This window comes from Nomascus leucogenys, chromosome 11 (assembly GCF_006542625.1).
Source record: "Nomascus leucogenys isolate Asia chromosome 11, Asia_NLE_v1, whole genome shotgun sequence".
NCBI classification, from domain to species: Eukaryota; Metazoa; Chordata; class Mammalia; order Primates; family Hylobatidae; genus Nomascus; species Nomascus leucogenys.
This window is the reverse complement of record NC_044391.1, coordinates 108836002-108846838: the sequence shown is the minus strand read 5'-3', so window position 1 is coordinate 108846838 and position 10837 is coordinate 108836002. Positions and strand designations below refer to the sequence as shown.

Here is a 10837-nt window from a genome sequence, read left to right as displayed (position 1 = left end):
CTAGGGTGTCGTAGCACATGATGTGGAGAATGCTAGAAGAGCAGTTGGGTGAAGCAGGGCCACCAAATAGTCCTTGCCTCCTGGAGACCTCTGGAAACCCAGATGAGTGTGGTCTGAGGTTGGGCCTTCCACTGTGCTTGCTCCTCTCAGGCCTATCCAGCGCTGCCTCTGAAACCTAGCTCAGGGCCCTGAAACTCCCCCTTGGGGCTACCCTTCTCCCCAGCCCTCGCTCTTGGTGCCCCGCCTGGCTACCATGGTAACAGGTTCCAAGGTAACAGAGGAGGGAGCTGGGTCCTGTTTCCTCCCAGTCCTGCCGATGAGGATTCTCAGACCGTAGACACTGAATTGTCCCGCACCTATCCGTGCTCTTTCTGTGTTCTCACCGGGGCTGAGCTTGAACTGCCACCTCTGCCATCAGGACCATGTGTACCAGCTTGACCACTTGTGAGTGGAAGAAAGTCTTCTATGAGAAGATGGAGGTGGCAAAGCCAGCGGACAGCTGGGAGCTCATCATAGACCCCAACCTCAAGCCCAGTGAGCTGGCCCCTGGCTGGAAGCAGTACCTGGAGCAGCACGCCTCAGGCAGGTGAGAGGCTAAGTGGGGAGGACCTTGCAGACAGCCCCTGGGTCACAGCTGTGGGGTACTTTCCAAGGAGAGACAGAGCCCAGTCCTAGGGGCAGGCTCATTCTGGTGTCAGCTCAGATGGGGAAAAAGACAAAGAACAGCCGGCTGGGTCACAGAGTTCTTGCTTTTAATCCTAGCAATACCACTAACTCCCTGGGTGACCCTGAGCAAGTTATGGTCCATCTTTGGGTCTTAGTTGTCCACATTAAATGAAGAGCTGTAATATCATCTACATCCCTGCAATCTCTGACATTTAAAGAGTGAGTTGGAACTGAAGGAAGAAGGCTATGAGGTCCATTGGGGAAAGCTTTAATCTAGGAGTTGGGGGGATGTGGGGGTTACAGCTATGCTCTGGTCCTAGATATGTTTAGTGAACTAATCCAATTTGATCTGAATACAGAAACATTTATTGACCACCTGCTATGTGCTATGAACTGGCTCTATAGAGCTAAGTAGCCCTGTACACTTGGCAAGTCCATTTCCCTTTCTGGCTCTCAGTTTTTATATTTACAAAATGAGGGGGTTGGTCTTAGATAATTGATCCAATCCACTCTAGCTCTATTATCTATGTACCTGTGATAAAAAGATTTAACTTTGAGCAAAACTTTCTTTAGGAACTTAGAGCCCAGGGTCCTGCTCTTTAGAGGAGCTGCACATCTGCCACAGGGCAAAGAGTACTTGAGGCCAAGGGGACAAGGCCGTCTAAAGTCCACATGACTTTCCTCCTGTTAGATCATGACTGGGGACCGGGACTACAGAAATCCCTCCCAGAACTACCTCAAGTCTATCTGTAGGGTCTGTGCAGGGCTTTTTCCTGTGTCCTTGGATTCAAGAGAGGCCAATAAGTGGCTGTGCTCTGGAGATGTAGCCAGAACATGGACACAAAGCCTGGGTTGTTCACGTGTATGTGTGTGAAGCTTCTCGTGGTGCAGAATGGTGCTGAGGGTGGGAACAGAGGAGGCAAGATGTGGGTAGGGAGCTTACATTTGTACTCTTGCCCCAAGACCTGGAATTATTGGAGTAAACCTGTCTTGTGAAAAAAAAGACAGAAAACCAGAGGTTGGCTGATTCATGCCAGTTCCATCAACTCAAGAAGCATCTGTTGGGTACCTGTTATGTGCTGGGCACTGGCTCTGCCTCTAACTAGCTGTGTGTACATGGATGCCTCTCTTACTATCTGTGCTCCAGTCTCTTCTCAGTGAAATAAAGGGCTGACTAGATGCTTCTTATGCTCCCCTGCCGCCAGATCTGGTATTTTTTAATTTAAGATGTGAGGCCTGGCTTGATGGAGGTGAAGCAATTCTGGGTTGGCTTGATGTAAAAAGGCTTAGAAGGAGACTGAAAACATAAAGCATTTGAACTGCCTGGTGGGAGGGGTGCAGAGGCCTGGAAACTTGAGTGCCCGGGATCCAGAGTTTAGGGGCTGAGCTTAGCAAGCTCATGTCTCCTCTTGCCTCAGGGGTCAGCTCCTCTTACTCCTGGCTGGTGACTTGTGGCTCCCAGCTGGCCTCAGGAAGGGCTGAAGAACTGCTGCCCATGAGCTTATTTGTGCACAGGCTCACTCTGTCTCTAAACAGGCAGATGCCCTGCAGCTCTCGCCCAGCACTGGGGGCGGGGAACCTCTCCTGGTTCAGTACCAGCTAGGTTCCTCTGACCTGCCAACCCCGCCTTGGGCCATTCTGGGTACTGTTCTATGCTCATGTGATCAGGCTTTCAGGGGTGTAGGGCCAGGCTTGGCCTCACCTCTATCCCACAGCCTGGGTTGAGTGGTGCTTGGCATATGGTAGGTGTTGAATGGTGTCTGTTGGATTGAATTGAGTTCCTAGCCAGAAGTCATTCAAGGCCATCATACAATGGATCCAGAAAGGGCCAGTGATGAGGGCAGGGTCAGCCCAGTGGACATCTGACTGCCTGTGAAGCCTCTATAACAGAGGCCTGGAAGAGGCTCATCTCAGGGAAGGAAAGAACTGCCCTGGAGGTCAGGAGCGCTGCATCACTGAAGGTGTGCAGGCAGTGGTGGGGGTGGAGTGAGTGGGGCTTGCCTAGATGAGCCCCAGGCTACCACCCACCACACTTCCTGAGGCTGGGACTCTAGAAAGCCCAGGTTAGGCCAAGTGGCCTGTGTGCATGTAAGAGAGAGAGAGAAAGTGTGTGTGTGTGTGTGTGTGTGTGTGTGTGGAGTGGCAATGGGAATGAGTACCCTCTTTTCCAGTCCCCACTGCAGGGCTAGAGTGGGATCTAGAGAAGACTTGTCAAGAGACGGGGGACTGTTCTTTGTGAAGATGTAGTAACTAACTTGGTAGTTCCTTCTAAAAGACAGTTGATCCGACCCATCTACCGGTCTGTCCATCCCATCATTCTCAGTGGTTTACTGAGGACCTACAATGTGCCAGGGTCTTTGCTTGGCACAGTTAGAGGCGTCTCTTCTCCCCAGAGTTAGCAAGATGCATGAGTTAGATGGTGTATGTCATCCTTCTTATTAGAGTCGCAGGAGGTCACAGAGGAAGGACCCTTATTGGAGGCCAACACACACTGCATTTCACAGATGAGAAATGAAGCCCAGAGAGGGGGAATGACCCTGCACAGCACCCAGGTGCAAGCCCTGAGTGCATCGGGCTAGGGGGCAGCTGAGACCGCAGGAGGCAAGCTCTAGAGCACTGCTGGATGCCAGATGGCTCCGGCACTGGCTCCTGAGGATGCTGCTCGGGTCCCAGGGGTGTTCACCAGGAGGAGGCGATAGCAGGCCGGCCTTGGAGTGCTAATGAATCCACAGGGCAGTAAACACTGCCTCCATCTCCAAGCACGGGCACACAGGCTTTTTTTCCCTCTCAGAGCTCCTCAGGGCAGGCTTCTCTGGGATGCCCACCTTCTCCACCCCTCTTTTTCCTCCCGGCAGGTTCCACTGCTCCTGGTGCTGGCACACCTGGCAGTCTGCCCACGTGGTCATCCTCTTCCATATGCATCTGGACCGTGCCCGAAGGATGGGCTCGGTGCGCATGCGCGTCTTCAAGCAGCTGTGCTATGAGTGCGGCACGGCGCGGCTGGACGAGTCCAGCATGCTGGAGGAGAACATCGAGGGCCTGGTGGACAACCTCATCACCAGCCTGCGCGAGCAGTGCTACGAGGAGGACGGTGGCCAGTACCGCATCCACGTGGCCGGCCGCCCGGACAGCGGGCCGCATTGTGCAGAGTTCTGTGAGGCCTGCCAGGAGGGCATCGTGCACTGGAAGCCCAGCGAGAAGCTGCTGGAGGAGGAGGCGACCGCCTACACCTCTGAAGCCTCCAAGCCGAGGGCCCAGGCGGGATCCGGCTACAACTTCTTGTCTCTTCGCTGGTGCCTCTTCTGGGCCTCTCTCTGCCTGCTCGTTGTCTACCTGCAGTTCTGCTTCCGCAGTCTTGCCTTCCTTTAGTGGAGCTGGTTAAGCCTGGGAGAGGGCACATGGGCTTGAGAGTGGGGAGGACACAGTCTGGACTTGATCCTGCTACAGATTCAACATGTGACTGGACAATCCGGTCATCTCTGTGGGCCTCAGTTTATGCATCTGTGGAATGAGGGGATTGCATTAGAAGATATGTAATGATTCTTTCACTGGATGTGACAATAATGGGGGGAAGGGGGAAAGGGTGTAATAAAGGTTTTAGAGCTTGCCAGGATTGGTGCTAGTACTAAGTCAACAGGGAGGGACCTGCTTCCTTTCCCTCGTCCACCTCCATCTCGACCTCTCCTTATGCTTCATTTCCACGTATCATCCCCCATCATGACCCCATTAGGTTCTGTGTTAATCCTGCCTTGTCCTTAAGCTCACCTTCAGCTGCCTCTGCCCATCCCGCCTTGCTTCCTTTTGGCCCCATTCAATGCTTAGGGACAAGGTACCTGGTCCTCTCCTGGAGAGCCTGCTCCCATCGTTCTGAAACTTAGTTTTTTTACTCTGGTGCTAGGGTCTGCTTGGCTGGAATTGTCTAGGGCTGCACTGTCCAATATGTTGGCCACTAGCCATATGTGGAAATTTCAATTTAAATTAATTAGAATGGAATAATATTAACAATTCAGTTCCTCAGTCACAGCAGCCACATATCAAGTGCACAGTACCCATATGTGGCCAGTGGCTAACATATTGCAATGTACAGGTATAGAACGTCATTACAGAAGTTCTGTTGGTGAACTCCAGTCCAGAACTTGAAATTCCCACTTAAATGTATGTGGACTTATACCACTAAGAGGTGGGTGCAGGTTTAATGGTGCAGCATGAAGCCTGCTGGGGCAGGTAAAGGTGGTGTGGGGTGTGGTAAAGGTAGATAAATACCGTAAATAGATTATCTCTGCGCCCCTGCCTCTCTGTTGAGTAGCATCTGCAGGTCCTAGTGTTGTCTTACCTTATTTCCTGAGAGGATATGGAAAGTGGGTCTGGGTCGGGTGTGGTGACTCACGCCAGTAATCCCAGCACTTTGGGAGGCTGAGGGGGGCAGATCACGGGGTCAGGAGATAGAGACCATCTTGGCCAACATGGTGAAACCCCATCTCTACTAAAAATACAAAAATTAGCTGGGCGTGGTGGTGCACACCTGTAGTCCCAGCTACCTGGGAGACTGAGGCAGGAGAATTGCTTGAACCCGGGAGGCAGAGGTTGCAGTGAGCCAAGATCGTGCCATTGCACTCCAGCCTGGGTGACAGAGCAAGACTCTGTCTTGGCGGGGGTAGGGGAAGAAAGTGGGTCTGGTCAGCTGGGTCTGGGAAAGAAAGTAGACCATAGGGGTGGGGTGCCAACTGCCAGTTGCTTACAGCCCCTTTGTAGGGTTCAGAGACTATAAATGCCACAGCTGTGTCTTTTTTTTTTTTTTTTTTTTTTTTTTTAAGACATGATCTCATTCTGTTGCTCAGGCTGGAGTTCAGTAGCGCCATCATAGCTCACTGAAGCTTTGAACTCTCAGGCTCAAGTGATCCCTCACCTCAGCCTCACAAGTAGCTGGGACCACAGGGGCACCCCAACATACCTGGAATTACTGTATGTTTTTTGGAGAGATGGAGTTTTGCTACGTTGCCCAAGTTTGTCTCGAACTCCTGGGCTCAAGCATCTGTCCTCATTGGCCTCCTAAAGTGCTGGGATTATAGGCATGAGCCACTACTCCTGGCCCATCGCTGTGCCTTGAAGGAAGTATAAGTTTGAGTCAGAAAAGTGTGTCCAAAAATAGGTTATCAAGGAAATGGAAGGTTGATACAAGTGTTGGAAACCAAGGTGGATTGCGAAGGAGGAGATGGAGAACAAGGAAAAGGGAAAACAGGATTAGGAGTATAGATTGCATAAAGACTATGCCTTCAGCAAGTCTTATGGAGTATTAGGCTCCACCTTCCTTACAAAGTATTACGCTGGGCCTGCATTTCTTGAGACGGGCAAGGTCATAAAATGTTTTAATTTAAGATGCTCCTCAGGTGGGTTTCCGTGACTACTTTTCTTGGTAGTGCTCTCACAGGGAGTCACTCGTAGACATATGACGTTGCTAGCACTTCCTCATAAACTTTCTTCGTATCCTGTAGAATATTATCAAAGCTGTGAAGTGTACTTGGGCTGGCATAATGCTTCCAGAAGGCCCTGTATTAGTCATCCACCATCCAGACCTGAACATCGAAGTCCATGCCGTAGCAGGCTTGGCTGCATGATGCCCTGATATCAGAGATGAGTCCCAGGCAACACTTAGCTGCAAGGAGACTGCAAGAATCTCAGCAGAGGCACAACTTCTGGCTTTTCTTTTTCATTGAAAGTAGCAGTGCCCCAAAAGGCAGCTGAGGGACATGTTGAAATTCATTGCAAGATGATAGCTCAGTGTGCATATCTTGGTTTGGTGGGTGCTTGGAGAGGAGATGGAAAATGGGTCTGGTCAACTGGGTGTGGGATAGGAAGCAGATCACAGGGGTAGATCATACACACTTTTTTTTTTTTTTTTTTTGGTGCAGTGGCATGATCTCGACTCACTGCAACCTCCACCTCCAGGGTTCAAGTGATTCTCCTGCCTCAGTTTCCTGAGTAGCTGGGACTACAGGTGTGCATCACCATGCCTGGCTCAGTTTTTGTGTTTTTAGTAGAAACAGGGTTTCACCATGTTGGCCAGGCTGGTTTTGAACTCCTGACCTCAAGCAATCCCCCCGCCTTGGCCTCCCAAAGTGCTGGGGTTACAGACGTGAGGCACCACCCACGGCCCATACACATGTTTTAAAGTGTGTTTATACATTCCTGTGCTCAGCAGAGATGTGGTAGGACACGGCACAACTAGCTACCCATGATGCAGGGAGATGCTCCTCTTTCATTCTGTATGAAAATACATTGTGGCAAATTTGACAGCCATCCTAGTTCCTGGCGATGGTGAGAGAAGGGGCAGATGAGGCAGATCTGCAGATGTGGATCTTCCAGGTGAGAGCAGGGCTGTGTGTCTCCATGCAGGGGAGGTCATGCCCAAGGGGAGGTGAGAGCAAGTGGAGGCAGACAGCACCTGTCCCCCAGCACCTTCCCCTCTGGCTAGTCCATGGGACCACCGCTTCAGGGTAAATGCATTTGCTGTTCCCATTCCCTCAGGCATAGCTGTGAGGTGGGCAGTTTGACTCATGAGCTGGGTCCAGATGACACTGTGTTGATCATTGTCTGGAACTGGAAACAGAAACTCTCCTATTCACACCCTTAATTGTCCCAACATTCACATCTTTCTATAGCCCACCTTCAGAGCCCCCAAGTGGGGCCTGAGAGCTGAAGGTGAGGTTCAGGGATGGAGTGTTTAATTAGTTGTGTTCTCAGAGACGGGCTGCTTTGAGCACTGTGCCCCACCTGCTGTCTGTCTCCACAGGCTGGCTTTACTCAGCACTAGCAAAGGAATCCTGGTAGCTTGTCAGATTTCTCTGTGGACCTGCAAGAGCAAAGAACTAGGCAATCTGGAAGAACCTCTGCCTTTATTTGGTTGGGTTCAGCAAAAGAGTACAAGAAGAGCGTCAGGCTGGAATGGTTGTAAATTAGCAGGAACGTGAGGTTCTGGATTCACTTTCGTCAGCTGCAGATGGTGCTCAGCGGGGCCAGTGCAGGGTGTGTGACCCTCGGGGCTACTGCCCAGCTGCGGATGCATGGTGGTTTCTGGGAAAATGGATGTCAAGGAGCCCGGGAGTCAAGTGATCTCCAGAGAACTTGGCCAACCCTGGGAATCTTAAGGGACATGAAGGGACGGGATTGGGATGAAGTGGCGTCAGCAGCATCTCTTACTGAAATTGTGGTTCATGGGGATAGGGCTAAACAGCCAAGATTGTGTCAAGGGAGAGGTCATGCCTCAGAGGGTCAGCAAGGCTGGGGCATCTGAGGTGAGGACTGCGAGTTGGGGGATGATGAGCCACTGAAAACGGAAGTGAGGACAAGGGGGCTAGAACAGATGAAAAGAGACGGGGTCTGGGAAAATGAAAGATAAACATATTCTACTTCTCCTTCTCTACCAGCTCATTTTCTCAGTATATAAATACACCTGTGTCTTTTCCACAGTTAACTAGAATGACAGTGCTCTGATTCCACATTCCCCTTGGACTATTGCCATTTCATTAAAAAGAAAATTCTTTCAAAATCAAGTTTATCAAAGGAGTAGATTACATTTATCTCCATCTCTTTATTTACTCCTGAATCCATGGAAATCTCATTTTCATGTTTCTGAGACTGTCACTAAACACTCCATTGACAAACCATTGGCCACTTGTCTGTGGTCAGAGACTCCTGTTTGACCCCAGGCATTCTAATGATAGGGACACCTGGGTGACCTCTGACAATCTAATGATAGACATCTGAATGATCACAGGCATTCTAAGATAGAGACAAACCATTGGCCACTTGTCTGTAGTCATCTTACTTGATGTGTCTGCTGCATTTTATACTCCCTCCTTGAAGATTCCATATCAGTACTTGCTCCTCCATCTGCTCTTTCATTTTTCTCTCCACTGTAATATTCTTTGTGGGAGCTTTTCCCTCACCCATCCTGGGAGTCTCGCCTCACTCTGCTCATGTTTCCTCAGTAACATACTCACTCATAATTTCCATCATGTTCACCCCATAGGAACTCCTGGTCTTCATGGCTTCTCTAAGCATTTCCATGGAGCTCCAGGCCCACAGACCAATTGACCTGTTCACGGAGTGCTCCCATCAAAGGCAGCATGACTAAAGCTGGGCTTGTCGCTTTGCCATCCAAACCCACTTCTCTTACTTTTCAGAAATCTGGATACTGTCCCCTGATCCTCTTTCATGGCCCTACCCCACTGCACAATGATTGGTCACCATGTCCCATGTCCTGTTGACTGTTCTTCCCAAGTACCTCTGGGGTTGGTCTCCTTTCTTTCCTTCCCTCTACTGCTGCCCAAACCCAGTCATTTAGTGTCTCTTGCCTTAGTAGCCTCCTCAATAATCTTTATGCCTATAACCTCTCCCCTTACAATCCACTTTGCAATCTGCCACCATCCCAGGGTGATTTTCTAATTATCAGGTATGATTCACACGGTCCTGTGCTTGGACTCTTCCAGAGCTCCCTCCTGCCATTGGACAAAACTTAGTCTCATTAACCAGGCACACTTCATTTCCAGATAATAAAAAAATAACATTAGTTGACAAGGAGCTCCATAAACATTTGCTATTGCAATTATTTACTGTGCATGAGGTGCTGTGCTAAGCACTTTTATGTGCATTACCTCACTGAATTCTGAAAACAACCCTTTGAGGCAGGTACTATTTTATCCCTATTTTATGGCAGAGGCTTAGAGAAGGTAAGAAACTGGCTCATGGTGACCTAGTTAGTAAGTCTTGGTGCTGATGTTGAAATCCAGGGTTGCCGTGACCCCAAAACATGAGTTCTCAACCACTGTGCCATCCTGCTATTGCAGTTAAGCCAGTGCCCTTCAAATTCTGCTGTTCCCTTTCCCTGGAACATCTTACCCCACTGGTTTCCAAACATTTTTCCTTCAGTCTTGCTTGGTTTGAGCATTAGCTTCCCTGTGAGCCTTCTTTTACAGCCCCAGGCAGTGTTGGGATTTCACTACTTGAGGCTACCTCTGCTACTGCCCTTGGCATGCTGTGTTGTCATTACTTGTTTGCAGGTGTATCTTCCCATCACCGTCAGTTTTTTTTTTTTTTATCTTCTTATCCCCAGAACCTGGCCTAGAGTAACTGTTTAATCAGAATGGCTCACTGACCAAATTCTTGTCTTGTTAGATGCAATGTTCCCTATTACATCCTTCCTCCCCCAAGAACAATGTTGTATATATTTCATGCACTGCAATACCTCATACCCCTAAGCTGGAGGGGAAGGAAATGTTGGCTCTGTGCTAGCTATTATGTTTAATTTCCCTTTAATAAAAACCCACGACATACACACTATAATTATTCACACTTACAGAGGGGAAACTGAGGTTTTGTGAGATGTCAAGTTTTGTAAGGCTAGTGAGCTAATTAGTTTAAACCTGATACAAGAGCCCAGACTGCTGAGAAATAAAAAATTAAATAAACCTATTTTTCTTTTTTCTGATACAGGGTCTTGCTTTGTCACCCAGGCTAGAGTGCAATGGTGCAATCTCGGCTCACTGCAACCTCTGCCTCCTGGGCTCAAATGACCCTCCCTCCTCAGCGTCCCAAGTAGCTGGAACTACAGGCACCCTCCACCACACCCAGCTATTTTTTGTATTTTTAGTAGAGATGAGGTTTCACCACGTTGCCCACGCTGGTCTTGAACTCCTGAGCTCGAGCAATCTGCCCACCTCGGCCTCCCAAAGTGCTGGGATTACAGGCATGAACCACCGCACCTTGCCTAAATTAACCTATCTGAGCAACATGAACATGTATGGAGATGTAGCTCAGATAGTAGGCAAGGACCATGGCACCTTGCCTGGAGGGCAGAGTTACCCACTAATATCTGGATGACAACTGGACTTAAGCCTAATATCCAAAGACAAGAAAAGGAAATTAGACTTCTAGAAATCTAGATACAGAGGTTTCTGAGAAATGCGCAAACATCGTTTGCTACAACAGTTGACAAGAAGTCCAGGAGAAGCTTGGCATGGTGGCTCACGCCTGTAATCCTAGCACTTGGCGAAGCCAAGGTGGGCAGATCACTTGATCATAGGAGTTCGAGACCAGCCTGGGCAACATGGTGAAACCGTGTCTCTACAAACAAATACAAAAATTAGCTAGGCATGGTGGTGTGTGCGTGTAT

The 10837-nt window shown here is 49.5% G+C and overlaps 1 protein-coding gene across 1 annotated transcript; it reads left to right on the top strand.

The window, feature by feature from the left end:
* Window positions 1-4274, top strand: RTP2 (receptor transporter protein 2). Its single transcript, XM_003256637.1, has 2 exons — window positions 1-586; window positions 3522-4274. The coding sequence occupies exons 1-2, from the start codon at window positions 423-425 to the stop codon at window positions 4033-4035; spliced, it is 678 nt and encodes a 225-aa protein (XP_003256685.1). The 5' UTR covers window positions 1-422; the 3' UTR covers window positions 4036-4274.
* The last annotated feature ends 6563 nt before the right edge of the window (window positions 4275-10837 follow it).

Coding starts and splice junctions, on each gene's coding strand:
- RTP2 (XM_003256637.1), top strand. CDS start 423: ATGTGTACCAGCTTGACCACTTGTGAGTGGAAGAAAGTCTTCTATGAG. Junction 587..3,521: donor GAGCAGCACGCCTCAGGCAG/GTGAGAGGCTAA, acceptor TCCTCCCGGCAG/GTTCCACTGCTCCTGGTGCT.